The 23251-nt window shown below is 52.5% G+C and overlaps 2 protein-coding genes across 4 annotated transcripts in view; both read left to right on the forward strand.

Annotated features, from left to right (window-relative positions):
- LOC136564863 (collagen alpha-1(II) chain-like) overlaps positions 1-15861 on the forward strand; it is a 96300-nt gene extending 80439 nt beyond the window's left edge. The window contains exons 43-69 of the mRNA XM_066563163.1: positions 15-68; positions 1125-1232; positions 1573-1626; positions 2291-2398; positions 2698-2751; positions 3265-3318; positions 3531-3584; positions 3987-4040; positions 5047-5154; positions 5269-5322; positions 5459-5512; positions 5826-5879; positions 6254-6307; positions 6491-6544; positions 6773-6826; positions 7478-7531; positions 8621-8674; positions 8750-8803; positions 9030-9083; positions 9193-9210; positions 9355-9408; positions 9596-9658; positions 10350-10515; positions 10747-10853; positions 12041-12121; positions 13351-13539; positions 15363-15861. Coding sequence (XP_066419260.1) covers positions 15-68; positions 1125-1232; positions 1573-1626; positions 2291-2398; positions 2698-2751; positions 3265-3318; positions 3531-3584; positions 3987-4040; positions 5047-5154; positions 5269-5322; positions 5459-5512; positions 5826-5879; positions 6254-6307; positions 6491-6544; positions 6773-6826; positions 7478-7531; positions 8621-8674; positions 8750-8803; positions 9030-9083; positions 9193-9210; positions 9355-9408; positions 9596-9658; positions 10350-10515; positions 10747-10853; positions 12041-12121; positions 13351-13539; positions 15363-15512 — 2016 coding nt within the window. The 3' untranslated portion in view covers positions 15513-15861. The remainder of the gene's footprint in view (positions 1-14; positions 69-1124; positions 1233-1572; positions 1627-2290; positions 2399-2697; positions 2752-3264; positions 3319-3530; positions 3585-3986; positions 4041-5046; positions 5155-5268; positions 5323-5458; positions 5513-5825; positions 5880-6253; positions 6308-6490; positions 6545-6772; positions 6827-7477; positions 7532-8620; positions 8675-8749; positions 8804-9029; positions 9084-9192; positions 9211-9354; positions 9409-9595; positions 9659-10349; positions 10516-10746; positions 10854-12040; positions 12122-13350; positions 13540-15362) is intronic.
- A 1052-nt stretch (positions 15862-16913) lies between these two features.
- SLC31A2 (solute carrier family 31 member 2) lies at positions 16914-23240 on the forward strand. Of its 3 annotated transcripts, XM_066562975.1 has the most exons (4): positions 16914-17054; positions 19784-19850; positions 21227-21398; positions 22385-23240. In XM_066562975.1, the coding sequence occupies exons 1-4, from the start codon at positions 17049-17051 to the stop codon at positions 22551-22553; spliced, it is 414 nt and encodes a 137-aa protein (XP_066419072.1). In that variant the 5' UTR covers positions 16914-17048; the 3' UTR covers positions 22554-23240. The 3 variants fall into 3 exon arrangements, with proteins under 3 accessions (XP_066419072.1, XP_066419071.1, XP_066419074.1); XM_066562974.1 differs by lacking the exon at positions 16914-17054 and having other exon boundaries at positions 17070-19850; XM_066562977.1 differs by lacking the exon at positions 16914-17054 and having other exon boundaries at positions 17070-19850; positions 21227-21394; positions 22385-22557.
- Positions 23241-23251: the final 11 nt, after the last annotated feature.

Here is a 23251-nt window from a genome sequence, read left to right on the forward strand (position 1 = left end):
TGTTTCCTCCACAGGGACCACCAGGACCACCAGGAGCAGAGGGTCAGCTGGGGCCCAAGGGTGAGCAGGTGGGTGCTGGGGGTGATGCTGGGTCACACCTGAGTCCATGGAAGGTGTTTGAAACCCCTCCCCAGCATCCTCATGCCTGGGGATTGACGTTGCTGGGCATGGCAGTGGGGGTCCTATAAGAAAACTGGGTTTTTCCCAGTGTGGTGGTGTTTGTGGGTCACAGGACAAGGGAAGAGATGAGAATCTTGACTCCATGTTTCAGAAGGCTGGTATCATATTTTTATATTATAAAATATATAACATAAAAATACGATAGATGAGATATAAAATATGATCGATGAGATATGAGATTGTAATATCATATAACATATATAATATAATATAAACAATATTATATTACATTATATTACATTATATTATATTTATTATAATATATAATATAATATAATATATATTGTATAATATAATATATATTGTATAATATAATATATATTGTATAATATAATATAATGTAATATGTATTACATTATATTTATTATAATATATATAATGAATATAATATAATATAACATTGTTTATATTATAATATATATATTATATTATATTACAATCTCATATCTCATCGATCATATTTTAGATCTCATCTATCATATTTATCTATTATCTATTATCTATTATCTATTATATATTATATATTATATATTATGTATATTATATATTATATATTATGTATATTATATATTATATATATTATATATGCTATACTAAAACTATACTAAAGAAAGAGAAAGGAGACATCAGAAGGCTAGCAAGGAAGGGAATGGAATCATAATAAAATCTTGTGTCTGCTCACAGCCTTGATACAGGTGGCTGTCATTGGTCATCAAGTAAAAACAATTCACATGCTGGGTAAACAATTCTCCAAATCACATTCCAAAGCAGCAAAACATGGAGAAGCTGAAGCTTCCCAGCTTCTCAGGAGAAAAAATCCTGGCAAAAGGATTTTTCAGAAAATATATCTGTGACATTCCAGTACGGGAAATGATGGTGGGCAGAGCCAGGCTCAGCTGGAAAAGGCAGCCAGGAATCATCCTGGTCATCTCCATCCTGTCCAGGGAGAGGCAGGAACCCGTGGAGCTCCAGGCATCAGAGGGAGCCCTGGGGAGCCGGGGGACGCGGGGACAGAGGGGCCACCAGGACGGCCTGGGAAGCAAGGCAAGGAGGTACGGGAATGGGAATGGGAATGGGAATGGGAAAGGTGCTGCCTCTGGACCCTGCCCCTACCATGGCTTTGCCCCACAGAGCCTGGATACTCCCTGGGGGTTGATGATTTGGGGTCCCCATGCTGGGCAAGGCGTGCTCAGCATTTTGTCCCCTCTCACTTTTGGGATACCAGGGTGATCTCCCAGCACAGGAGGTGAGGCTGTGCCTTACCCAGCATCAAAATCCCGGCCAGGGGAGGGTGGAAAAGCCCATGGAAGTCAAAGCCCAGCTTTTAACCAGCCCTGGGATGGGGCTGGGGAGCAGCTGCTGTGTCTGATGTGGGCATTTCCCCCTGGGCAGGGTGACACTGGTGACACTGGGGACCCGGGCGAGCCAGGACTGCGGGGACGGAAGGTGAGGGGTGTCTCTAACCCTGTCCCTCTTTGCAGCACCTCAGGAACACCCTTGGCCTGCTCAGCCTCTGAGACCATGTTCACAGGGGTCTTAGGATGAGGGAAGACATGAGGATCTGACTCCATGTTTCAGAAGTTTTATTTTATGTTATTATTATATTCAGAAATTATTCTTTTATGATATATATTATATTAAAACTATACTAAAAGAATAGAAGAAAGGATTTCATCAGAAGGCTGGCTAAGAATAGAAAAAGAAAGAATGATAACAAAGGTTTGTGGCTTGGACAGAGAGTCCAAGCCAGCTGACTGTGATTGGCCATTAATTAGAAACAACCACATGAGCCCAATCCCAGATGCACCTGTTGCATTCCACAGCAGCAGATAACCATGGTTTGCATTTTGTTCCTGAGGCCTCTCAGCTTCTGAGGAGGAAAAATCCTAAGGAAAGGATTTTCCATAAAAGATGTCTGTGACAAACCTCTGCTGCTCCATGGTGGGGACAGAGCAGGACAGGGGTGTCCCCATGGCTGAGGAGCAGCCCAGGGTGACCTGCTCTCTGTGGCACCTGGCCAGAGGGTGACACAGCTCACCTCCATGCAGAAGCTCATTTATTGCTGTTCCTTTTCCCTCTTTGTGGTGACACTTTCTCCATCCCTGAGCAGGGCAATGCTGGCCCCAGGGGCCCTCCTGGAATTCCCGGTCCAGGAGCTGCCACGGGTGAAATTGGAGGCAAAGGGCAGAAGGGAGAGAAGGGCCGAGAAGGTTTGCTGGCAAGTACAGCTGGGGCTGGGCTCCCTCACCCTCCAGTGTCCCCAAAGGCTGGCTGAGGGCTGCCAAGAAGGGCACCCACCCCTGCTGGGAAACCTTGGGCTCTGGGAGCTGCAGAAAACCCTAGGAACTGTCAAATCTCCATAATTAGGGAGTTTCATGTCTCGCAGGCATGACACCAAAATTGGATCTTGCTGGCACAAAAGGGTGGTTTGGGTTTGTGGGGCACTTTGGGGCAATGCTGCCTCCAGGCAAACTCCAGCCCTGCCAGGCTGGGAACATGTCTGCCTCTGTGTGCCAGGGCCAGGATGGTGTCACCGGAGCTGCAGGACCTGCTGGAGCCAGAGGATGGTTTGTAAGTCAGATCATGTCCCCTGTCCCTTTCCAACCTGTCCCAACATGGTGAGGGGACATTTGTGTGACCGGGAGAACAGGGCAGGGCCCATTTCTGTCACTCTGTCACAGACCTGGCAGGGGACATTTGTGTGACCAGGAGCACTGGGAGGGGACATTTGTGTGACTGGAAGCACTGGGAGGGGACGTTTGTATGACTGGGAGCACTGGGCAAGGCCCATCTCTGTCACAAGCCTGCCAGGGGACATTTGTGTGACTGGGAGCACTGGGAGGGGACATTTGTGTGACTGGGAGCACTGGGAGGGGATGTTTGTATGACTGGGAGCACTGGGCAAGGCCCATCTCTGTCACAAGCCTGCCAGGGGACATTTGTGTGACTGGGAGCACTGGGAGGGGACATTTGTGTGACTGGGAGCACTGGGAGGGCCCTGCCTCTGTCACAGGCCTGCCAGGGGACATTTGTGTGACTGGCAGGGCTGGGTGACCTGGGCTCCTCTGCTTGTGCCCTGAACAGGGGGGGACAGGACTCCGAGGTCCTCCTGGGCTCGACGGTCCCGAGGGAGAGAAGGTACAGAGAGATGATGGCTCCAACCCTTCACCTCCGGGTGAAACTCCCTTTTCTGGCCTCTTCCCAAGCTCTCCCAGTGGGAATGTGCTGGCACTGGGTGTCCTGGGTAGGCTGGTGACAGGGGGACCTGCCATGGGACACCCCTGAGATCCAGAACCAGCAAGGCAGGGAAGGGTTTTCCATGGACAGAGCTGTTTCCCCTCCTTCCCCAGGGAGATCCAGGGCCACGGGGCATGGATGGACCTGCTGGGGCTGCAGGATTTGAGGTACTGATGCCTGGAGTGTTGCAGAGCTGGGAATTGCCAAAGGCTTCCCCAGCTCTTCCCTATTTCCAGTACAACCCAAAGGATTTATTGCCCCTTCACTGGCCAGGTCAGGGGGCTCAGAAATGAGGAGGGGGTTTAACACCTCATACCTCAGCACTGACTCCCAAAACCCTAAAACCCCAAACTCCCAGCACCTAAACCCCCAAAATCAGACTCATTCCAGCACCCAGTGGTGCCTCATGGAAAACCTGTTCCTGCTGCTGAATCCTGTTCACTCCCACGTGGTTCCCAGGGCTGTCTTGGCCAGCTGAGCATGGGATGTGGGACAGGGTGCTTCAGGTCCCCTCAGAGGTGAAGGACACGGTGCTGAGGGGCTTTTTCTGAACCCCCTTGTCCCCACAGGGACAGGCTGGAGATGATGGAGCGAAGGGAGATGGTGGCAAGCCTGGCCCAGTGGTGAGTACCAGCTCTGCCCCCAAAAATTCCCTTGGGAAAGAAGTTTGGTGGCATTTTGGGATGTGTCTCACCCTGGGGTGGCTGCAAGGTGAGCTCTGCCAGCCTGGCCATGGCTCCCAGCTCTGGGACTGAGTCACTGCTTCCTTGGATTTCCCACAGCAGAAGCTCCCAAAAGGAATGTTAATAGAGCTGTTAAGAAAGGAATTTTAATAGAGCTGTTAAAAGCCATGCCAAAGTGCCAGGGCTGTTGCACAGGTAACGCTGGGCTGCTGCAATCTGCCTGAGGCAGCTCCAGGGCTCTGCATTTCCCCTCCTTGGAGCAGATTCTCAGGTGTCCCTGTGGCTCCAGGAGCTGCCCAGTGCCCCAGGATGGGCATTCTGGGCATGGCAGAGAGCCCCAGATGTGTTATGGATGCCCCAAGCTCAGCTGAAGGATAAATCTCACCTGCATCCCAGTTTTCCCACCTTGCAGTGCCACTCTGCCCAGGCAAGATGTGCCCTGATGGAATCCCAGAATTGGGTTGGAAGGGACCTCAAAACTCTTTGGATTCCATCCCCTGCCATGGGCAGGGACACTTTCCACAGGCTGCTCCAAGCCTTTAGCTTGGGTGATTTGCTGGGAGAGGTCAGGCTCTGTAATAAACTGCAGGGAGATTTGCTGTGGAATAAAGTGCAGGGGAATTTGTTGTGGAATAAATTCCAGGGGGATTTGCCGTGGAATAAACTCTGGGCAGATTTGCCGTGGAATAAACCCCAGGGTTTATTCCCCAGGGGTGTTTCCTCTGGAATAAACTTCAGGGGGTTTGCTGTGGAATGAATTCCAGGGGGGGCTGCTGTGGAATAAACTCTGGGGGGTTTGCTGTGGAATGAATTCCAGGGGGTTTGCTGTGAAACAAACTGCAGGGGAATTTGCAAAGCTCAGTGCAGCTGAAGTCCCTCGAGGGGCAGCTGCTCGGGCCCTGCTGAGGACAGGGGTGAGCAGTGTCCCCCTCTCTGTGCCCTGCAGGGCTCACAGGGGGCTCAGGGCCTGGCAGGTGCCCCAGGGCTCCGGGGCTTCACCGGGCACGAGGGAGCCAGAGGAGTGGTGGGCACCAAGGGCCAGCCAGGCCGGCAGGTAACACCTGTGCTCCATGGGGGACACCTGTGGCACAGCTCTCCCTGGGGACAAGAGCCCCAGCTGTGCCTTCCCCTGCTGCCAGCCTCATGTTTTGTCCCCAAATGAACTCAGGGGACTCTCGGGCCACCGGGTGAAGCTGGAGCCACCGGGCTGAGTGGCACTGAGGTGAGTGGGCTCCTCTCTGCCCCATTCCCTGCCCCAGCTTTTCCAGCCTCCCCCATCTGTGTCCCTCATAGAATAACCCAAATATCTGAATAACCCAAAGGTCTGGATTTGCTTTGAATTCTGTTTTCCTTCTTAGGGCCTGGTGGGTGCAAAAGGGGAGCCAGGAGAGCCAGGAAAACCAGGACAAATGGTGAGGAGTGGGATGGAGCCAGTGGAATGGACAAATGGTGGGAGTGCTGGTTCTCCCTGACAGAGGCTGGGGGATGCTGGCATCTCCTGGAGGTGTAAAAGTCCAATGCAGGCACCATCTCCTGCTCGTGCTGAACCCTCCCACAGCCCCCTTCTGCCCAGCCTGCTCCAGAGAGAGGGAAAATCACAAAGGGAAGATTCCAGCTTAGAGCATCCTCCTGAGCACACTGGGGCAAGGCAGGGAGGGAAGCCAGGAGGGGCATCCCTGGCACAGCATCCTCACAGAGGGGTTTCCTTCTCCTTTGGGATTTTAGGGGGCTCCTGGACAAGCTGGTCCTAAAGGACGGAAGGGCTGCAAAGGAGAGAAGGTACCCCCAAAGTCCTCCCCTGGGGATGGCACCTGAGGGGACTGCCCAGTGGGCATGGGGTGGGCAAGCCTAAACTGGTCAGACCCATGGGGGACCATGGAGAGCAAACAGTGGGAATTGCCCAGGAGGAGCTGGTTTTCCCCACCTGGCAAGCACAGGCTGCTCCTGGGCTGGTTTTGGGGTGAGGGGCTGGCAGCTCCTGCCTCCAGCCTGGCTCAGGTGGCCCTGGGGGGCACAGGGGCCTCCCCAGCTCTTGGTGCCCATCTCCAGAATCCCCCAGTGCCTGCTGGGCTCTGTCCCCATCTCCTCCTGCCCAGTCCTGGGATGTGGCTGAGCTGTTGGAGACCCACATGCCCCCTCTCCTCTTCCCCCAGGGCGATGCTGGGCAGGAAGGGGACAAAGGTGTCCCAGGAGAAGCTGGCAGACGGGTAAATGGCACTGCTGTCCCCACCAGGGTGGCAGGGAGCTGCTCCTTGGAGCCCCTGCAGGGCTCTGCAGGGTGGTCCCAGTTTTCTGGGGGCTCAGAATCCCTGGAGAGGGGATCCTGGAGGGACAAGGGGTGGCTGGATCAGTTTGGAACTACCTGTGAGTTTTTCACCTGTGGTCCCCAGGGCAAGCGAGGCAAGATGGGCCAGCAGCCCCCACGGGGTCCCTGGGGACACAAGGTAGGTGCCTTTGTCAGGCTGCCCTGCCCCCCTGGCAGTTTGGGGGTGCTCCCACCTGCCTGAGCCCCGGGTCAGAAATGAATAAACCAGGATAACTGAGGGCTCTGCACCCCCAGAGCCTCCCAGCCCAACAGGGGCACCTCCCACACCCACAGCCCCCATGGGCTGCTCTCCCTGCCCTGGAGCATCACCCTGGGCACAGCCAGGGCTTCTCCCTTTGCATTTCAGGGCCACCCAGGTGACAAAGGACTTCCGGGACCCCAAGGCCCCCAGGGACCCTATGTGAGTATCAGTGTGGGGTTTTGGGGTGCTGGCTGCTCCCTGTTTGACCCCACTGTGTGACCCAGCTCTGCAGGGACCCAAAGCAGGGACCTGTTTAAAATGAGGGAGTTTTTAAATGGTTCCTCCATCTCCTCCTGTCTTCTCCTCCCAAATTAACATCCCAGGAGGGTGTGTGCAGTCAGACAAATCACTTCATTCCCAAAATTTAGTTCTAGAAGCCAAATCCTTCTTTTAGGTATGTGTCTGATGCCAGGTAGTGCTGAGCACTGGTGGGATTGTGCCCACATGCCCAGAGAGCTGTCATGGAGGGACAAACTGCAGCCAGCAAAAAGGACACAAATATTTATTTTAATTACTAGAAATTACTTCTTTCTATGCTTAAAATAAAAAAGCTCAATTTTGGCAACTTCACAAAAAAAAACCCAAGCTGGATATTCTCAGCCAGCCAAGGCACCTCCAGTGCATTTTTAATGGGCTTTGCTGAGGGATCCTCCTGAAAGCAAAAATCAAAGCAACAATGAGAAAATGCCTCAGAGCTTCTAAAACTGCCTGAAATCCTCAGAATCCTCAGGTGTGGGGAGGGCTCTCCTTGCCAGGGGCTGACAGGAGCAGCTCAGCCCAGGGTGAGGCAGTTCCATGTTTCTCTCTTAGGGCATCCCAGGGCTGAAGGGCATCAAAGGAGACCCTGGACCAAAAGGACACAAGGTAGGGGACAGGTGCCAGGCACAGCAGGGATGCTGGGCACAGGGTGGCATTTAATTTGCTGAATGCCATCCCTTATTCCCCTCTTTTTGAACCCTGATGGCTGCACCATCTTTCTCTGGGGGTTGGCTGCCATGTCCCTGAGTGCTGGGAGATGAAACCTTTAGATTTTCTCCCAAATCCAGTCCTTTTGCACCTTTCCATCCTCCTGGAGTTGCAAGCAGCAGTGTGGAGCCTTTAAATCCCTGCTCTCAGCAGTGATGCTGATGCCCCATGAGCTGAACCTCCCTTGTGCCATTCCTGATGGATCCTTGGCTGGAGAAACAAAGCACATCCCATCCCATCAATCCCTTCCCATGGGGCCCATCCCATTGATTCCATGGTCCCATCCCATTGATCCCATCCCATCCCATCCCATGGATCCTATCCCATTGATCCGATCCCATCCCATCCCATGGATCCCATTCCATTGATCCCATGGGTCCCATCCCATCCCATCCCATGGATCCCATCCCATCCCATTGATCCCATGGGTCCCATCCCATCCCATCCCATTGATCCCACCCATCCCATCCCATCCCATCCCATCCCATCCCATCCCATCCCATTGATCCCATCCCACTGATCCCATTGATCCCATTGATCCCATCCCAGATCCCATCCCTGGCAATGGGAAGCTGCTCAGAGCCTTCAGGAAAATGAAACTTTGGGAATCATTAAAACTTTAAATTGATTGTCAGCTCAGTGAGCAGCTCCTGGGAGAGCAGGCAGAGGGGAGGCTGTGCTGGGATTTTTCCCTGCTTCTGGTTTCAGCACACCAAGAATCTTCTTTATTCTCTCCAAGTGCTTCCTTGCAATTTCCAAGGTTTTCCTGAGAGATGTTTTAGTCTGGGATGATCCTTTCACCCCTGCTGCTGCCTCTGTCCCAGCAATGTGGGTGCAGTGAATTCTCTGGAACAATTCTCTGGTGTTTGGGGGTTTTTGCTCCAGAAATGTTGCAGCCAGCCATGACTGGGAATTTCCCCACCCACCCTGGTCTCCTGGGGGTTCTGTCCTTCCCTTTGCCCACAGCTCTCCCTGACTCTCTCCTAGGGCGAGAAGGGCAGCAAAGGTGACCTGGGCCAGCAAGGGGATGATGGCTTCAAGGTGTGTGACATGTTTTGCTCTTTTCCTTTCCCCTGGTCCCTTGTCACCCTGTCTGACATCCTGCCACGTTTCCAGGGCAAGCCGGGACCCCACGGTGTCCCTGGGAGACCAGGACCCAAGGGAAGGCAGGTAAGGGCAGGGTGGAGAGGGATGTCAGGGACCAAAATGAGTATTTGGGGTGAATTTCTTGTTTTTTCCATATAAAATCCACCTGGGGAAGGGGCTGGCTGGGTTGTAGAAGGATGTGGGGCTGGGTTGTAGAAGGATGTGGGGCTGGGTTGTAGAAGGATGTGGGGCTGGGTTGTAGAAGGATGCAGGGCTGGGGGATGTCCTGAGCTCTCTGTTGTCCTTGCAGGGTGACACTGGCCCCCCTGGCCCACAGGGACACCCTGGAATTCCTGGGACACTGGTGAGTCCTTCCCCCTCCCGCAGGTTTGGGGTTCACTCCTCACCCCACAGGGATGCAGCTTTGATCCCACCTGCCTCCTTCTTATCCTGGTCCTGTCCTTTCCTTCCAGGGCTTCTCTGGACCCAAAGTAAGTAGTGAGGAGCAGCTGGAGTGGGATCAGTGGGATCCCTCCCCTCCTTCCCACTCCAGGGCTGCAGGGTGAGGGTGCAGCTCAGCACAGCAGCATCTCCCCCCTTGCTTTCCTTCCCTTCTGCACCTCCTCCTTTGGCAGGGGCTGAGAGGCTTCCCAGGCCTGCCAGGCCCCAGGGGCACACCAGGAATGCCGGTAAGCAGAGCCACAAACTCCCCCCAGCCCAAAATTTGGGTCACCCACTCCCCTAAACCTGGCAGTGAGGCCCTGCCATGCCATGCTGTCACTCCATGGGGACGTGCAGCTGCTGGCACTGGTGGAGGAGCTGCTGAGGGGCTCGTGGGCAGCAGCCAGTGCCACCAGCACTGTCATTGTCCCTCAGGGTCTGGCTGGGCCCCCTGGTCCCAGAGGGCCTGCAGTGATGCTGTCCCAGGAGGAGCTGCAGGTGAGTGACCCTGGCCCAGGAGGGAAGGTGTGGTGGTGTTTGCAGGGGTCTTAGGATGAGGGAAGAGATGAGAATCTTGACTTTATGTTTTAGAAGGTTGATTTATTACTATATTATATTATATTATATTATATTATATTATATTATATTATATTATATTATATTATATTATATTATATTATATTATATTATATTGTATTATATGAAAATGCTATATTAAAGCTACACTAAAAAATAGAAAAAAGATTTCATCAGAAAGCTAGCAAAAAAAAAGAATAAAATAATAATAATAAAATCTTGTGATTGATAAGAGAGTCTGAGACAGCTAGACTGTAATTAGTTATTAATTTAAAACAACAACAAAACCAATCAAAGATGCACCTGTTGCATTCCACAGCAACAGATAATTATTGTTGGGTTTTTTTTCTTCTGAGGCTTCTCAGCTTCTCAGGAGAAAAGATCTTAATGAAAAGATTTTTCAGAGAATATGTCTGTGACAGGAAGGGGCTGCCAGGGATGCTGTCCCATGTCCTGCTCCTTCTGAGGTCCCCTGTGCACCAGGACCAAGAAAATCCAGCTACTCCCTCTCCCCCCCTGCTTGTCCTTGTCCCCTGCATGTGCCATCCCTGATGATGCTCCTGGTGGGGGGATCTATGGTCAGTTTGGTAATATCCCCTCCTTTTTCTTCCAGCACCTCATTTATTCCTCCAACCACCTGAATTACACCCTGGTCTGGGCTCTGCTGGACACCCTGAGCTGGGAGCTCCAAGCCCTTGTGGAGCATCCCAATGGCACCAAAACCAACCCGGCCACCACCTGCAAGGAGCTGCTGCTGGCTCACCCCGACCTGCCTGATGGTACCAGGGGCATGGGGGGCACCCCTGGGCCTGTCCTGGCCTAGGAAGGGACAGGCAGCTCTCTGAAATAAAGAGGGAATAAGGATTTTGAGGAATGAGGTCGGATGGGCTTCCTGGGCATCCCTGGAGAAACAGGCTGGCAGCCAGGCCACCAGCTGGCGTGGGATGGCACTGTGTGGCACCTTCCCTGTGCCAAAGCTGGTTACCAGGGCTGTCCTCTCCTCCCTCCAGGGCAATACTACATCGACCCCAACCAGGGCAGCCCCCAGGATGCACTGAGAGCCTTCTGCAACTTCACAGCTGGGGGGGAGACCTGCATTGCCCCCGTGCACAACCAGGTATGGGGTGGCTTTTATGGGGCAGCTGCAGCCCCGAGGGACCCCTCAGCGTGGGTGGGGACAAGGGCTGGTGGGGCTGGAGAGGGACAGGGTGACCCATCCCTGGCTGTGGTGCCCAGTCCCTGGCTGTGGTGACAGTTCCCTGGCTGTGGTGACAGTTCCCTGCTGTGGTGACAGTTCCCTGCTGTGGTGCCCAATCCCTGGCTGTGGTGACAGTCCCTGGCTGTGGTGACAGTTCCCTGCTGTGGTGCCCCATCCCTGGCTGTGGTGCCCAATCCCTGGCTGTGGTGACAGTCCCTGGCTGTGGTGACAGTTCCCTGCTGTGGTGACAGTTCCCTGCTGTGGTGCCCCATCCCTGGCTGTGGTGCCCAATCCCTGGCTGTGGTGACAGTCCCTGGCTGTGGTGACAGTTCCCTGCTGTGGTGACAGTTCCCTGCTGTGGTGCCCCATCCCTGGCTGTGGTGCCCAATCCCCGGCTGTGGTGCCCAATCCCCCGGCTGTGGTGCCCAGTCCCCGGGTGTGGTGCCCAGTCCCTGGCTGTGGTGCCCAATCCCTGGCTGTGGTGCCCAGTCCCTGGCTGTGGTGACAGTTCCCTGGCTATGGTGCCCAGTCCCCTGCTGTGGTGCCCAGTCCTTTGCTGTGGTGCCCAGTCCCCGGCTGTGGTGCCCAGTCCTTTGCTGTGGTGCCCAGTCCCTGGCTGTGGTGCCCAGTCCTTTGCTGTGGTGCCCAGTCCCTGGCTGTGGTGCCCAGTCCTTTGCTGTGGTGCCCAGTCCCTGACTGTGGTGCCCAATCCCTGGCTGTGGTGACAGTTCCCTGCTGTGGTGACAGTTCCCTGGCTGTGGTGCCCAATCCCTGGCTGTGGTGACAGTTCCCTGGCTGTGGTGCCCAATCCCTGGCTGTGGTGCCCAGTCCTTTGCTGTGGTGCCCAATCCCTGGCTGTGGTGCCCAGTCCTTTGCTGTGGTGCCCAATCCCTGGCTGTGGTGCCCAATCCCTGGCTGTGGTGACAGTTCCCTGCTGTGGTGACAGTCCCTGGCTGTAGTGCCCAATCCCTGGCAGGGAGTGAGGATCCTGGTCACGGTGTGTGCCAGGCTGCAGGGACACATCGGAGTTCTGTGCTGGCTCCTTGTCCTGTCAGTGCCACCATCCCCTGCTGGGACAGTGTGACAATTGTCCCTGCTCCCCTCAGGTCCCCATCAAGGCTTGGCTGAGCACCTACAGCTCTGAGAACACCTTTGAGTGGTTCAGCACCCTGCCCGGGGGCTTCCTGGTGAGTGCCTGGCTGGAACAGCCAAGGAGACACAGAGCTGGGTTGGGGTCTCCAAGTGCCACCCTGCAGTGCTGGGACAGTGTGGGAATTTGCAGGGGTCCCAGGATGAGGGAAGAGATGAGAATCTTGGCTTCCATGTTTCAGAAGGCTGATTTATTATTTTATGATATATATATTATATTAAATGAAAATGATATAACTATACTAAAAGAATAGAAGAAAGGATTTCATCAGAAGGCTTGAAAAGAAAGGAAAAGAATGATAACAAAATCTTGTGACTGACCAGACAGTCTGAGACAGCTGGACTGTGACTGGGCATTAATTAAAAACAGCCACATGAGACCAATCACAGATGCACCTGTTGCATTCTACAGCAGCAGATAATAATTTTGACATTTTGTTCAGCTTCTCAGGAGAAAAAATCCTGGCAAAGGGATTTTTCAGGAGATATCATGGCTACAGGACGGCACCCAGGTCCTCTGGCTGTGCACAGAGGGATGTGACATTCCTTCTGTGAGGAACTCCAGTGCTGAACAGGCAGCTGGACCCTGACAGGGTTTAGCCTTGGGGAAGTGCAGCCCCCACATGCTGGATGTGAGAAATGCCATCACTTGGTTTTAAAATTTTAAAAGTTTAATAGTAATAAAATGGTTATAAAAATAGTAATATGATTAGAGTAATAATAATTTGGACAATTTGGATCAGGACAATATGAGACAATGGAAACAAAGAGTTATGGACAGTCCAGGTACCTTTTCTGGGCAAAATAAGCCCGAAAAAGGCCCCACATTAACAGAGGATTAACCCTTAAAAACAACAGTCTGTTGCATATTCATACAACTCATCCATGATGCATAAATTCCATTCAAACCCAGGATTCTGTCTGGGCAGTGTCACCTTCTTCCTCTGAATCCTGACGGCTCTTCAGGGCTGAGCAAGGCAGGAAGAAGTTCGTTTCTTCTGATAAGGGAGCAATAAATTCTCTTTCTCTGAAAGATTTAGGTGTCCTGTGGCTGCTATCTCACTGCGAGTCCTTTCTTTAAAAAAAGTATCTTACATAGCATAGTTTCTATTTTAACATTATATTACAACCTAAAACGATATTTAACACCCTACTTAAGAAAATGAATCCAGCGTAACTTTCTAACCTAACACAGACAATAATCATTTGAACATTTGCCAAAAGCCAATGATAAACCAGGCATTTTTCCCACCGGATTTCCCTGCAGCTGGAATACGCGGGGGCCAGCCCGGTGCAGCTGCGCTTCCTGCGCCTGCAAAGCCACCGCGCCGCCCAGAAGGTCTCGTACTCGTGCAGGGCGGCCCCGCAGCGCCGCCGGCCCCAGCCCCGCAAGGAAATTCGCTTCCTGAGCGACTCCCGGCAGCACAGCTACACCGCCAGCCTGCACGGCTGCCTGGTGAGACCCGCCCGCGCAGCCCCTGGGCATGGGTTATGAATGAGTGCTCCAATTGAATAATGAGGGGAGGATTTGTTAAATGAAATCAATCAAGAAATGAGAAGAAATAATAATAATAATAATAATAATAATAATAATAATAATAATAATAATAATAATAATAATAATAATAATAATTATTATTATTATTTATTATTATTATTATTATTATTAATGATTTCTTTAAAATCATAAATAACTATAATTAATAATATTATATTATTAAATATTGTTATTCATTATTATAAGTATATTAATACTAATAACTATGATTAATAAATAATAATTATTTATCCTTTAATAAATAAATTATAATTATTTATTTGTAAATATTTAATTGATAATTATAAATTATAATTCTTTATTAAAGATAAATAACTATAATTATTATTATATTTATTTTATATAATATAATAATATATAATAATTATATAATGTATAATATAATATAATAATATATAATGTATAATAATATATAATTATATATAATAATGTATAATAATATATAATTATATATATAATGTAATATATAATAATTAGATGTTAATATAAACTATAGTTATATATTATATAATATATAAATTATAGTTTTATACTATATGATGACAATTATTCAATTGAAAATTATTCATTTTTAATAAATAATTATAATCAATAATTATTAATGATAATAATTTCTTAGAAATAAATCATTCTAAATTAAAGAATATTTGTTTTATGACATTTTAATTTTAATTTAATTTTTTTTTAATTTTAAATTTTTTTAAATTTAATTTATAATTTTAATTATTTATATATTTTATAGATAATTATATATAAATATATACCATTTATATAATATACATTTATATAATATATATAATATATTTTATATTATATATATTTTATATATTATATATATTTTATATATATAATATATACTATATAATATATGTACTATATATATATTATATAGTATATATATTATATAATTTTTATATATTTTATTTATAGATATTTAATATTTATTAAATGTAATACTTTATTACATTCTCAAAGTATAAATTTGCAAAAATCCACAAGCAATTTCGACTCTGAGCCAGGCGATCAGGGTCAGGATTTGTCCTCTATTGCACCAAAGTCCCTGTGGGTCTCCAAATGTCATTCCTGAGGGGTCTGTTTTATACAGTCTTTTGGGCTCTGAAAGGGGCTCTTCTTTAGCATATTTTAGCATATTATTGCAGTTTTTCTTTTTTGCTGCCACGTTTCTCGGAATCAGTGGATAATTGCTGGAGTCCTGTGAGGTGAAAACTTTCTGGAATAAACTTCTGATGATGCCTATCAAATGCCTTCTGCTGGGGTCTTGTCAGCTAAAAACATCCCTTGAAATATCCATCCCTGGAGGCAGTCACCTGATGACACTTGCATCTCCATTTTTATCCCATAGCCTATTACTGCTTGTTGCCCCACACTGGCTTTGTACACAAAATGCTGTGGTTTTCATTTCCTTTAGCACAAATTATTTTCTAACATATAAACGCCTGCAAAAGGCTCCCAACATTTGGAGAGCCCTTTGGGAGACTGTTTGAAGCCCTGCAGTTTGGGATGGAGCGGGGGGATGAGGGTACGATGGGGATGGAGAACGTCCATTCCTTTGGCCCAAGGGGCTTCCTGGTCTGGGGATATGGCAAGGGGGAAGAACCAGCCTGGAAAAGCCAGGAGTGGCTGGGGATGGAGCCAAGGGAGCTCCAGGCCCTCAGCTGAGGGCTTTGGTGACACTCAGCTGTCCCTGGTGGTCATTTCAGCTGGACAACGAGTCCTCCATCAGCGACACCATCTTCCAGTTCAGCACGGAGGAGCTGTGGCTGCTGCCCCTGCGGGACCTGGCTGTGTTCCACAACGGCGACGCCTCGCACCAGTTTGGTTTCACAGTCGGACCAGTTTGCTTCAGCTGAAATTGGTGCCACCCAAACCGAGCCAGCCAGTTCTGTCCCCACCCAAGAGCCATCCCAGTGGGGACAAGTGGAGCTGGAGGTGGCACAGGGCTCCCAGCTGCTCCACAGAGCTGCTGTGTTTGGAGCTGTGTTATGCCCTGGACTCCATTTCCTTCTGGAGTAGAGGAATATTGTTTACAGAAGTCATTTCTTTATAAATTATATATATATTATATATGTATATATTATATATGAGAAGGTGCTGATTTAATGACTGCTTGGGGGAAGTTTGAGAATTATAATTGCTAGGAACTGTCTGTAAGAAAAAAAAATAAAAACCAGAAGCAAAACTAGTGCCAGCTTGGGAAAAGGGGAAGGAAAGGAGCTTTTCTTTGCCAGGATCAAGTGCACAAATGGTTGGAGCACTGATGGCCCAGGACTGGGCTGGGAAGTGGCCCTGGTGAGCCTGGGAGAGCCCAGTGTGCAGCTGCTCCAGCATCTCCCTCCCAGCCCGGCACCAAGTGCTGCAAAGGGGTGAAAATGTTAATCCCCCCCCAAATCCTGTCTTGCTTTTGAGTCTCTATCTCACTGAGAAGGATTTTTGTGGTGTAGAGCCAGGCACTGCAGCACTGGGTGCCTTTGTGGGCATCTGCACCTGCTGGCACTTGGGGAAACTGAGGCAGGGCCAGCTCAGCACTCTCTGTTCCCAGGTGTAACGGGGATGGTTGGATTGTCCCAGCATGGAGCAAAAATCTGTATGCTTCTACTCACGGCTGGAAGGAAAATTCCCCTTTGTCCTGCCTGTCTGTAGGAAAAATAAAATCACAAAATCCTTAATGGTTTGGGTTGGAAGAGAACTTGGAGACCATCCAATGGCAGGGACACCTCCCACTGTCCCAGGTGCTCCCAGCCCTGCCCAGCCTGGCCTTGGGCACTGCCAGGGATCCAGGGGCAGCCCCAGCTGCTCTGGGCACCCTGTGCCAGGGCCTGCCCACCTTCACAGGGAACAATTCCCAATTCCCAATATCCCATCCAGCCCTGCCCTCTGGCACTGGGAGCCATTCCCTGTGTCCTGTCCCTCCATGCCTTGTCCCCAGTCCCTCTCCAGCTCTCCTGGAGCCTCTTTAGGGGATCTGAGCTCTCCCTGGAGCTTCTCCTCTCCAGGCTGCACACCCCCAAAAATCTCTCCGCGTTTTCAGGGTGCCGGGGGTGACCAGCAGAAAACCCCTTGGGGTCCTTAGCTCAGCCCCGGGGCCGGGATGGAGCCGGGAGCGAAGGGAAAGCGAAGCCGCGTTGAGCGCAGGGGCCGGGCCCGGCCGTACCCAGGGCGCTGGGCCCGGCAGGGCCGCGGGGAGGAGGGGACGGGCCTGGGCCCGCCCCGCACTACGGCTCCCGGAGAGCCCCGCGCTGAGACACGGCACAGCGACAGCGCCGCCACATCCCCGTGACAGGCCGCGACATCGCCGGGACAGCGCCGCGACATCGCCGGGACAGCGCCGGGACAGCGGCCCCGGGGGGAACGGGCCGGGCCCCGCGCCCGCTGCCGCCGCCGCCACCATGCAGGTGAGCCCCGGAACGGGACGGGCACGGCACTGCCGCTACCGGGAGACCTTCCTGGAACCCCGGAAATCCCCCCGGAACCCCCAGATTCCAACCCGGAACCCCGAGAATCCCCCCTGGAACTCTGGAAATCCCCCCTGGAACCCTGTGGTTGCCCCTTGGAACCATGTGAATCCCCTTGGATCCCATTAAATCCCCTCTGCAACCCCGTGATTCCCCCCTGGAACCCCAGAAATCCCCCTGGAACCCCGTGATTTCACCCCGGAACCCCTTAAATCCGCCTGGAACCCTGTGATTTCACTCTGGATCCCCTTAAATCCCTCCTGAAACCCCGTGAATCCCCTTGGATCTCCTTAAATCCCTTCTGTAACCCCATGATTCCACCCTGGAATCCCATTAATTCCTGCCTGGAACCCCTTAAATCCCCCCTGGAACCCCATGATTCCACCCTGGACCACCTTAAATCTTTGGAGCCCCATGATTCCACCCTGGAACCCTGGAAATCCCCCCTGGAACCCCGTGATTCCCCCCTGGAACCCCTTAAATATTCCTGGAAGCCCGTGATCCCCCCTAGGACCACATGAATCCCCACCTGGAACCCCATGAATTCCCCTGGATCCCCTTAAATCCCCTCTGGAGCCCTGAGAATCTACTCTGCAGCCCCTTAAATCTCTCTGGAACCCCGTGGATCCCCCCCTGGAACCCCATGAATCCCCCCAGAACCCCTTAAATCTCCCTGTAAGTGTCCAGGGTCAGGTTGGACAGGGCTTGGAGCAGCCTGGGATAGTGAAAGGTGTCCCTGCCCATGGCAGGAGCTGGGACAAAATGAGCTTTAGGATCCCTTATAACCCAAACCATTTCATGGTTCTGTTTGATGTTCAGGGCTCCCAGCCCCCTGAAGCAGCAAGGCCTGGGGGTGACACAGTCCTGAGGAGGATCCCAGTTTGGGGACACCCTCATAACCAGTGTGTCCCCAGTGTGGGGCTGTAGCTGAGACTGTCCAGAGGGGGGTCAGGGTGCTGCAGCTTTATCCCAAAGTGTGGGATCAGACATCCCAGTTAGGCTGGAGCAGCAGGCTGGGATGCAGCCTGGCACTGCTCTGTGCAGGCACCACTGGTTTTGCTAGAATAACCCCAAAAGTGCAGCAGATCCAGCCCTAAATGCACCTTGAGCACAGATTTCCCAACAAGTTTTTGTTCCCGGTGTGAATTCCTGCGGGGGAGGAGCTGGGTGCAGCCTCACCTGGGAGCCTGCTCAATCCAATCCCAATCCATCCTCTGAACAACATCCCTCAACACCCTGGGACAGCTCCCTGGTGGGGGTGGCTCTTCCCTGTTGGGAAGAATGCAGGGATTTTTAGGATTTTGGCCTCTTGACCTTCACCCAGCAAGAAATCTCTCTGTGGCATCGCTGTTGGCCCAAAGAGCATCATTTTGGTGTCACACCCATGCTGGGCACCCCAAAAACATGTGGCTCCACCCCAGGCTGGGGCGGCAAAGGGATCTTCTGGATCTCTGGAACAGGCTGCCCAGGGAAAGGGTGGAATCACCGTGCCTGGAATTGTTCAAAAAACACAGAGAGGTGGCACCTGGGGACAGGGTTCAGTGGAGACCTTGGCATGCTGGGGTAATGTTTGGATTTCATGATCTTAGAGAGTTTTTCAAAAGTTAATGACTCTGATTCTGCCCATCACTTCTATCCCCCATCCCTAAAACAGTCACCTGCTCCTTCCACCACTTGTGGGTGAAGCCTGTGAAGGAGAAATAGCTTCATTTAAGGGCTAGTTATCATTAACCTGTGGCCGAAGGAGGCTTAAAAGGGTGAGGCAATTACATGTGCTAATGTGCTGTGGCTAAGGAGGGCCGAGGGCTGTAATTGGAGCCGGGCTGTGGCCTGAACACCCACGGGGTGTTGGATGGTATTTCTGGCTGAGGCTGGTCCTGCTCCTGTCAGTCACCTCTGCTGGTGTTGGAAAAGGCAGGAAAGAACAGCCAAACACGGATCTGTGCAGGAGAGGAGCAGCTGTGAGCTCCACAAACACCTCCTAGGGAGGTTCACCAAAGGGAGCACGAAAAACCCAGCAAAATTCCACCTTTTGAGCAAGATGGGGCAGCTGGGCATGAGCTCTGCAGCTGATGTTACACAAGAGCAATTCCTGCTCCTCCTGTTTCAGCAGGGTGAAGGAGGAGGGGTGCTGCCTTTGCAGGTCCTGGCAGCATTGGGATTGATGCTCCTCTGCCAGGGAGGCACCCCTGGACCTGGTCCCCATTGTTGGGTAGTCACACTTGTGGCTCTGGGTGCCTTGGTGGTTGAGTTTTTGGGTGTCCTGGCAGTGCAGGAGGTTTCTCTGCCCTGGGAGAGAGGCAGAGGGGAGCAGAGGCTCTGCCCACCAGCTTCCCCTCAGCCTCTACCTGTCCCCAGGGACCTTCTCTCCTCAAGAGAAGTCCTGGATTTGTCTCTCTTTGTCACAGTGGTAAACTGGCTTTTTGTCACAGCCCAGCCACGGGGGTGGAAATCGTCCTGCTGGAGCTCACAGGGAGAGTTCAGCCCAGTCAGTGTGACTGTGATTGTCTGTGCAAGTTCCTCTTCCCGTTTCAGAACTGGAGAGACACTTGCACCATTTGGTGAATCCCCAGATGAGCATGCCAGGGTGGGGGTGCAGGGCTGCTGCAGTGTGGGCACCCATCACCCCGAGGGGCTCCTGCACTGCCCTTCCCTGGCCTCTTTTCCAGATGACCTTCTACTTCTCGGACACAGTAGTGCTGCTCTTCGACTTCTGGAGTGTCCACAGCCCCACAGGTAGGCTGCCAGCACTGGGACATCCCTCCGTCCATCCATCCATCCATCCATCCCTCCGTCCATCCATCCATCCATCCGTCCCTATCCCTCCCTCCGTCCATCCATCCATCCATCCGTCCCTATCCCTCCCTCCATCCATCCATCCATCCATCCATCCATCCATCCATCCATCCATCCATCCATCCATCCATCCATCCATTCCTGTCCATCCCTCTATCCATCCTTCATCCCTGTTCTTTCATCCATCCATCCATCCCTCCCTCCATTTCTCCATCCCTGTCCCATCCATCCATCCATCCCTCCATCCATCCCTCCATCCATTCCTGTCCATCCCTCCATCCATCCTTCCATCCCTGTTCCTTCATCCTTCCATCCATCCATCCATCCATCCATCATCCATCCATCTCTGTCCATCCGTCCATCCATCCATCTCTCCTTCCCTGTCCATCCCTTCATCCTTCCATCCATCCCTCCATGCCTCCATCACTGTCCCTCAACCCCTGTCCATCCCTGTCCATCCCTGTCCATCCCTGTCCATCCCTGTCCATCCCTATCCATCCCTATCCATCCCTATCCATCCCTATCCATCCATCCATCCATCCATCCATCCATCCATCCATCCATCCATCCATCCATCCATCCCTGTCCATCCCTCCATCCCCTCTCTGCAGAGCCGTGTGGGGATTTTTGGCAGGACCTGCCCCTCCCTGCCGATGTGTGCTGTGCCCTGGGCATGCCCCAGGCCGGGGTTGATCCTCCCAAGCCAAGAGCAGCAGGCAGGGAGCTGTGTGAAGCCCCCAGAGCACTCAGGAATGGCTCAGCTTCCCACTTTCACTCTTCGTTCTGGTTTTGTTTATTCTCCCAAGATCATATTTTAACTCCCATGTTTATTTTGGAGTCAATGCAAAGCTTTGTATTTGTTTCACAGCAGCTCTCTAGGACAAGAGGGCACAGCCTTAAGCTGAGCCAGGAGAAGTTTAGGCTTAGTTTATTCTTCCATTTTCCTAAATTAAGAATTTAGGAAAAAATTCTTCATTGGAAGAGGCTGCCCAGGGAGGAGTCACTGTCCCTGGAGGTGTTTGAGGAGGGACTGGATGGGACATTCAGTGCCATGGTCTGGGTGACAAGGTGCTGTTGGGTGAGGTCACAGGTTGGCCTTAATGGCCTCAGAGAGCTTTCCCAACCTAATTCTGTGAGATAAAAAACTAAACACACAATTTCCTGCCATTTAACAACCCTGCTGCCCAGCCCAGTGCCAGGACCCCCCCTCCATCACTCATGGCTATTCCCAAACCCCTGTGCCGGGCCCTGCTGTGTCCCTGTCACCCCCAGAGGCTCTCCCCGTGCATGGCAGTGTTGGGCTGTCTCTCCTGCAGGGATGGTGCTCTCGGTGCTGGTGATCCTGCTGCTCTCTGTGCTTTATGAGGCCGTGAAGATGGGCAAGGCCGTGCTGCTGCGGCGGGCGCTGCTGGCGCTGCCCCGCAGCCTCAGCCACGAGGCCCTGACCGAGCCCCAGGAGGAGGAACAGAGCGACCCCGCGCAGGGCAGGTACCCCAGGGACCCCTGGCACCCACCCCGGGGCTCAGGGGTGGATCTGGGGCCATGGCCAGCACAGAGGGGAGAAGGGCTGTGAGCTCCTCCCAGGGATGAGGGGTGTGTACAGCCCCTGGCACCCACCCCAGGGCTCAGGGATGGATCTGGGGCCATGGCCAGCACAGAGGGGACAAGGGCTGTGAACTCCCAGAGAAGAGGGGTGTGTACAGCCCCTGGCACCCACCCCGGGGCTCAGGGATGGATCTGGGGCCATGACCAGCACAGAGGGGACAAGGGCTGTGAGCTCCTCCCAGGAATGAGGGGTGTGTACAGCCTGGGGCAGCCCAGCCCCTCCAGACCCCACACAGGGCAGGGACCCCTGGCACCCTCCTGGCAGGTCAGGGATGGCTCTGTGGGGCCATGGCTGTGAAGAGGAGCTGTGAACTCCCAGGGATGAGGGGTGTGTACAGCCCCTGGCACCCACCCCAGGGCTCAGGGATGGATCTGTGGGGCCATGGCCAGCACAGAGGGGAGAAGGGCTGTGAGGAGGAGCTGTGGGCTCCCAGGGAAGGGGGGGTATGTACAGCCTGGGGAGGGGGCTCCAGGGGCAGCCCAGCCCCTCCAGATCCTCTGGGAGGTGTCCAGGGTGGTGGCTAGAGGCTCAGCTTCCCCTCCAGGAGTGGTTGTGCAGGGTGCAGGATGGTCCTGCTGGTTTGGGGATGGGCACAAGCAGCAGCTCAGTCCCCACAAGCCTGGCCCTTCTTCCTTTGAAGCCAAGCCCTGGGTTTTTCCTCTTGTATTTAATCCCAGATCATTCCTGAGGCTGCTCTTACTGCCAGCCCCATTGATTTCGGAGCAGGATTTCCCCCTGAGCTGCTGTTTGTAGCCCCCACCCCTCTCCCTGCTGCCCAAACCCCCTCTGGCCTCTCCAGGCTCCTGGTGGGAGGTGATTCCAGCTGTCCCAGCCCCTCATTGATGGCATTCCCCCTCTCCTTCCCCAGGTGGTTCTGGTTCCACGTGGGCCAGACTCTGTTCCACGTGCTGCAGGTGGTGCTGGGCTATATGGTGATGCTGGCAGTCATGTCCTACAACGCCTGGATCTTCCTGGGGGCCATTGCAGGCTCCACCCTGGGCTATTTCATGGTGTATCCCCTGCTGGGCCGGGGCTAGAGCCCCCCGAGGTGGTGGCACACGTGTCCCACCTCCTGCTCCTTTGTCTGGAATAGCTGCTGTCACTTCTGCTGGGGCTGTCTCTGTCCCTGTGCTCTGTGGGACACAGAACCCCAAGGACTTGCTGGGGCCCCTCAGGGCTGGCCCCGCTCTGGGGACAGGGAGCCCCATGGCCAGCACTGGCCTTGGCTGGTGGCTGTCCCCCGGCTCTCAGGGACCTTTGTCCGGGTGGTGACAGCAGGGGTGGGGTGCTGGCATTTCCTCCCCTCCCTGCTTTTCAAGGACGTTCCTCCTGGCTGGAACAGGAGTGACCCAGTGACTTGCTGGGGACAGGGACCCTCCTGCCCAGAGCTGCCCCCTCTTCACACAGTGCCTTTGGGGACACTGGGGGGTCCTGCCACCCCCACCCCGCTCCTGTGCTTCAGGGATGGGGCTGGAGCAGCCCCTGAGCTGCTGGTGTGGCTGTGCCAGGGGGAAAATGCTGCTCCTGGTGCCTCTTGCTGCTTCCTCAGGACACCCCTTTGAATAAAATCATCTCAGCTCCACTCCTGGTTTGTGTCGCTGCTGGGTGGGCTCAGGATGTGACACCCCTGGGTCTCACAGTGGGACCAGGCCCTATCCAGGGAGTTGCTTCAGCAATAAGGAGAGTCTCCTCTGGCTTTAAATAAAGCTTTTCCATTTTATTAATTATTATAAGC

This window comes from Molothrus aeneus, chromosome 19 (assembly GCF_037042795.1).
Source record: "Molothrus aeneus isolate 106 chromosome 19, BPBGC_Maene_1.0, whole genome shotgun sequence".
NCBI lineage: Eukaryota > Metazoa > Chordata > Aves > Passeriformes > Icteridae > Molothrus > Molothrus aeneus.